A 6,544-nucleotide genomic window follows, 5' to 3' on the forward strand; every position below is an offset into this window, starting at 1 on the left:
CCCCCCCCCCCCCCCCGCCACTGAGGCAGGGAAAGCAGTGGCAGGGGGTCAGGAGGTGGTGGGAGACAGGCAGCTGCTGCTGTTCTAACCCCAGTCCCTGAGCCACAGCAGCTGCCTGTTGTGTCCCTCCGCCCTCACTTTGTACTCCAATCCAAGTTGAGGGGTCCTTTCCCCTCCCCCCCATCCCATGTTCAGCGAGGGTAAAAAAAAACCTTGTCTTGGTCTCAAGAGTAAATAGAATAGTTCTCCTATTCAGGCTTACACAGATTCTAGTGCATTCAAACAATAATCTTTCACTGAAACAATGCTGGGTGGGGGTTTTGCAGGAGTGTTTTTTGAGTTCTGCCATTTTTCTAAGCATTGCACAGAACAGAGGAGATACCATCCGGCCTTCAAGTAACTGTCATTGTTCCTAAATATAATTAAAATCTCTCTGGAAATACAAAACAGTTCTGTAGAGTATGCTACCAAAATCCTTTATTTGTATTTCAGTGGTATACCAAGTTACATATATGCAAAAAAACATGAAAAAATGTTAAGGCTACTAAGTTGAGCACTCTTTTTAAAAAAAGTCAGGGAAAGCAAAATTAAGCTTGCTTACAGAATTTTTAATACACTCTGTTCCCACTCCTTGAACATGTGCAGTATTATAGTCTTTAACTACATGATCATATGACATTTTTTTTTCTACTGGCCGTTCTTATTCAATGAGTAATGAGTTGGTCTGATCTGTATACTCATCTTTGTATTCCAGTTAGGCTTATACTCCTCTCCTATAGATTTGGACTAATCATTGTTCCATCTAGTACGTACTTTCAGAGAAGGTGGTTGCCAAGCCAGTAACAAGTTTTGAATAGCTGAGATTTCAGAGCCAAGTTTAGGTGAGGCTTTTGATAGGAACAGTAAAAGGCATATTCCTGACAAATGCAGTCCCTCCTTATTATATGAAAAGGTACTTTGTCTATAGCGAAATCGGCATACAAATTTTAACATAAGCAAAAGTCTGTGTGTGTGTATATATATCCCCCCAATTTCATTCATAAAAACAGCTGAAATATTTTTGTAAAACTTCCCCCCATTAACTCAACCTGAGACTCCATATTAAAAGTTTAGCAACATTTTAAACATTACAAAATGTGGTTTATAACAGAAAGTGTTAGACAACCTTAATTATAGACATTGCAGTCAACAGTACATTGTCAAAAGATCATAGTAGACAATCCTAGTAGCCAAGTGAGCTTGCCTGTATAGTGGGAAATGGATCTGGTTACTGTAGTTAAGTCTAATTTAAGAGGTGCTGACTTTACTGGGGGCAGATGATGCTCTGAAAATCGGGCTGCCATTTTTCAAGAATGCCAGATTAGTTCCCCTCGGGCATGATGAACTTTTACCCAACATGGTCTGTAACTAACAATTGCTTTTAGTTAAGATAGTAAATTCATCTGCGAGAAGTGCACGTGCATATTGAATGGGGTATAGAACAGGTGTGTTCAATTTAATATATTATTTTAACACTTGTAGGAGTAAACCATGGGCTTTTAAAACTTTGAAGGTGAACATATTCACACATTTATCTGGGAGAGCAGGGTAGAATAAAATGAAGTTACAGTTTTTGCTTATGAGAATTATATTCTTTATAGCCAAAGCAAAATTAATGTTTAAATAGATGGTAGCAAGATTAATGAAGGCATGTTTCTTTCCACAATGGAAAATAATTTGAAATATAAAATAAAATGCAAAACATAAAAAGATTCCACTAAGTAATGTGTGTTTTGCTTGCAATTAACAATTCAGCATTTTCTTATTCCAACATTTTTCATTTTCTCCTTCTACTATTTAAACATTTTAAAAAACAAAATAAAACCTGGATTTGATGCAAGGAGTCTTATTTTTAACTAAACTAATTCCAGTATTTATTTTTACTGAATGCGTTACTGAACTTCTTGATAAGTTATGGGTATGCTCTAGTTACATATAGTGTCTAATTATTTGTAACTGTGGCTGTTAGTGCTTGTTCTAACTAATCATCCTGTCTTACAAATTACCTTAGAATTAAGGAGGAACTGCCTGCTGTGACAGTTCACTGCGCATTTCAACTTTTGGAACTTGTATGATATTTTTTAACATGGCATTGAGCAAAGTATCAGGATCTGTATTGTTTCTTTTTTTATTAAACTAAATAATTCTCTTTTGGTTTTCAGTGGTATTGTAGGAAGCAGTGCAGCTACACTGTTAACAACAGTTGAAGAAATGCATTTATTAAGCAAAAAGATATTCTTCAACAGTCTGAGCCTTCATGCAAGTAAACTAATGGACAAGGTTTGTTTCTTAAGCATAAGCTTTTCACATTTTAAAATAATTAATTTTTCCTTAACTCAGAAAAATGATTTAAATAAAAATTGTTTACATTTTAATTCATGAACCCTAAGGTAACATTTGTAAATCTCTATAGATGGTATGACACTGCTTAGAAAATGGAAAAGTTAAGTAACTTCTACTCGTTTTTATCATTTTTTCCCTTTGGAATCTTTCCTTTTGTCTGCTTCTACATAGAGATCAAAATTTACTGATTGAGAATATTTTTGTATCAGGCTTAAAAATCACGCTGCTTTTATTTCATACTGGGGGGGTGGGGATGGAATGCCGCCACCCAGCACCCCACAGTGCCACCACTCAGTCTCTGGCCCCATGGGCTGCCCCCCACCCCCGTCCGGCCCCGTGTGCTCCCTGCCGCTCAACCCCACACTGCTGCTGGGTCCCAGGAACAGGTGGGGGGGAGGCAGGGAGGCAGTGGCATGCGGCAGTGGCCACCTGATACCCAATGGCAGGCAGCATGCCTCCCCTCCCCCTCTCCTCCCTCTCTCTGCCAGTTGTTGTCAGGGCCATGGGAGCAGTAGAAGCAGGGGGTGCGGCAGAGGAGTGCTGCCACCAGAAACCCCACTTCCTCTTCCTGCACTCCTCCCTCCTTTCATCCTGTCTTCTCCACCCTACCAGCTGATGGGGGTAGGGGGGTGGCACGACCACTCCCATGCTCCCTTGCCCCCTCTGTCTGTAACGCGCCGGGCCCTTGCAGCTAGTCAATGTGCACCCTCTCGGCAACGCATGTGCAGTTGGCCCAGACCATTACACAGACAGACAGACTAAGGCTTTTATTATACTAGAATTTGTTTAAACAGAAGTACAGTAATTTTTACATTTGTTTCAGTAAAATAAAAATTAATATTACAAACCTACATAAAGTGACTGTGGCCACAATCTGATGATAATTAGTTTATTGATGTAGGTGTTCAGTATGGGCCTAATGCTGCAGATAGTTTAATTTACATTACTCAGGCAGAATCTCCTGAGTATGGATTATTTGAGTGAATTTGGTAAGAAAGAGAGATTGTATCAGGCAGTCCTTTATTCATGCATTTTAAAATGTGCAGTTTTGAGGTTTTTCCATGTTAACTCTATAGATTCTTGGCTTGCTAAGTCTACAAGTCTTGGGCTTTGAGGCCATAAGCACATTCTAAGGGTACAGATCCTCTATCTAGTGCCCTTTGCTAGACCACTGGCCAGGCTTTGAAACTAGTGCCACCTTCTCCAAACCTCCTTTATTGTCAGGTTAGTCTATTGCCCATGTGGCAATAAAAATTACTTCACTTGTATGTCCGATATATTTTTAAATAACAGATTTTAGTGCCTGTAATTCAACTTATTTTATTTATTTATCTCAGAGATTTTATCTGAGATAAATATGGCCTGGTTAAATAATACTATTCCTTTGGTAGCCTCGTTGTTTCAGATAATTTGGATGCCTTAAGCAGTCGATCTAAAATACAAAGAAGTTTAAAGAATTTAAACAGTGATTCAGCTAACAGAACTCTCATATTTTTACTTGCTCTTCACAGCTGCTAGATTCCAGAGGATTACGATCATTCCTGCTGGTACACTGCTCATTTGAGATGGGACTTTTTCACCATGTTCTTATGCTAAATTAGAAATGCATTTATGCTGCATGACTAAATTAAGTAATTGTAAACCACCCTGAGCTGCCTTGGGGAGAGTGGCATATAAATTTAATAAATAAATAAATGCATAAACATTATATGTCTAGTAGCTGGTAGAGAGAAAGGAATCACATTTGAACAGTACTCTTCATACAGTCTTAGAAAAGTAGGTTTGGGAAGGACCTCAGAAGGTCATGTTGTCCAGCTCCCTGCTCAAGGCTGGATTGTCTGTGACTGAACCTTTCCAGTTGAATGCATGTCTAATCTGCATCCAAAGATAGAGATTCCACAATATCTCTGTATAGTCTGTTCAGATGTTCAACCTTCATCGTAGGGAGGAAGTTCTTTCTAGTGTCCAACCTCTGTTTCCCTTCCTGCATTTTATGACCATTGTTCCTTGTTCTCTCCCCTGCAGTCACAGAGAATAGCCTAGGTCCATCTTCCTTATAACCACCCTTCAGGTATTTGAAGGCTATTATCAAATCCTCCCTCAATCTTCTCTTCTCCAGACTAAATAATCCTAATTCTTTCCACCTTTCATTATAAGTAATGCTTCCCAGACCACTATGAATTTTTGTTGCTCTGTGCTGAACTGTTTTCTAATTTGTCCACATCTTTCTTGAAGTTTGGTACCCCAAGTTGGAGACTATGCTCTAGGTTAGGCTCAGCAGTCTTGAATATAGCAAGAGAATCATTTCCTTTGATTTGGAAAATTACTATCAAGTATGTCTAATGCTGAAAATTACTGAATGTAGTGTCTGTGTTTAAGAATTCCCTTTAAATTCCCCTTAAAGGAATACCCTAGAAGACAGAAGCTTCATGTGCAGGGATGAAATTGGGTTCCATCATTTCAGAAATAAATTCAGTAAAATGAACATTAGAAGGGGATTCCTCCCTAGAGACAGAATTCTAGGAACAGAACTTTGTGCCAATAAGAGGAGAGGTAAGAACTACTTGTTTGCACTGTAAGCATCTGTAACAAAAGGTCTCCTGAAGGTGGACTGATCAGGAGAACCTTTATGTACTTTCCTAGCTTAAGGATAACCATGGTATAGTAATATAAAGGGCAATCAGACAGTTATTTGAGGATGACCCAAGGTGACAAACCAAACAAAAGGTCTGATGGATTGCCAAAGGGCCTTGTCTGTTTTTAATGAAGTCTCTGAGGACTTCAGAATATCAAGGATGACGAAAATGACTTCTGCGTTAAAGGTGGAATTCAGTCAATACTTGGAATACTAGAGGCACCATCTTACCTTGCAGTATGTGATTATAAAATAGTTCAAGTATTAGATCTTGAAGCTCACTCTACAAATTGAGACCACTGTCACCAGGCAAGTTATCTTTAACATTAGAAACTTGAGTGAAAAACGTACTGTGCAGCTTCAGAAGGAGCTTTTCTAAGGTTTGTTGCATCATATTAGTATCCCAGGAGTATAATAATCTTCTAAACCAAAGCCTCTGAAAAGTGTGAGGCCCTGCAGGAACCTTGGGAAGGCATCATAGAAACATTAGCCTGCTTTCCCTAGCTAAAAGAGCTATAATATCTGTCAAACTGAATGTAGATGGAATTTCTCTCTCTCTTGATGTTAACAAAGTGATTTTTGTAAGGGAGCAGCCGTGTTTAGACTACACCACAAACTTTTCCTCTGTTTGGTAAATGGTTTGTGTGAGATCCCTGGGGGATGTAAGTCACCTACTCTCTGATGCCAGGTCTGAGTAGTTTTGCTTGGACAGGAACCAGGATTTCAGGAAGGGGGTTTCCCGGCTAGGATGGGGCCAGGTGCCAGCTGGACTCGCCCAGAGCCAGAATCTGGGTATAGACATACAAAAATGTTTCTGGGAGTACAGAGTGGCCAGGCTTTAGCAAGTGTCAGTGGCTCTAAAGTAATTGTCCATGAGCATGCTCTTACCCTGCAAGGAGTGAAAACTAAGCTGCAGTAATTTTACCTCTCTTTCATTGAGGACTAAGCAGTAGCTGTTTCACTTTATTTCACTTTCACCTACTGAAAGGTAAGAGCATACAGATGAACAATCACTATAGCAAGGCTTTTGATGTGGTCTCCAACAGCATCCTTGCAGGCAAACACAGTAAGTATGGGCTGGATGAATGGACTGTAAAGTGGATAGAAAACTTGCTGGAGCATCGGACTCAGAGAGTAGTAATCAATGTCTGCTTGGCAGCCAGTATCAAGTGGAGTGCCCCATGAATCAGTCCTGCAGCCGGTTTTGTTCAATGGATGTGGACAAATTGGAGAGGGTCTGTCAGGGGGCAACAAAAATGGTTAGGGGGCTGGGGGACATGACTTATGAGGAAAGACTGAGGGAACTGGGCTTATTTAGTCTAGAGAAGAGAAGACTAAGAGGGAATGTTTCATAGTTTCTAAAGTCAGAAGGGACCTTAGCAGATCATCTAGTCCGACCCCCTGCCATGGCAGGAAAGAGTACTGGGATCAAACAACCCCAGCAAGGTGTTCATCTAACCTCCTCTTAAAAACCCCCAGGGTAGGAGCCTGCACCACCTCCCTTGGAAGTTGGTTCCAGACCCTAGC

At 40.1% G+C, this 6,544-nt stretch overlaps 1 protein-coding gene across 1 annotated transcript in view; it reads left to right on the top strand.

Moving 5' to 3' along the window:
* Positions 1-6,544, top strand: part of COG6 (component of oligomeric golgi complex 6) — a gene marked incomplete at its 5' end in the record, with an annotated part of 105,574 nt that overhangs the window by 72,285 nt on the left and 26,745 nt on the right. The window contains one exon of the mRNA XM_019523803.1: positions 2,202-2,319. Coding sequence (XP_019379348.1) covers positions 2,202-2,319 — 118 coding nt within the window. The remainder of the gene's footprint in view (positions 1-2,201; positions 2,320-6,544) is intronic.

This window comes from Gavialis gangeticus, unplaced genomic scaffold (assembly GCF_001723915.1).
Source record: "Gavialis gangeticus isolate Ggan-Ray unplaced genomic scaffold, GavGan_comp1, whole genome shotgun sequence".
Lineage (NCBI taxonomy): Eukaryota > Metazoa > Chordata > Crocodylia > Gavialidae > Gavialis > Gavialis gangeticus.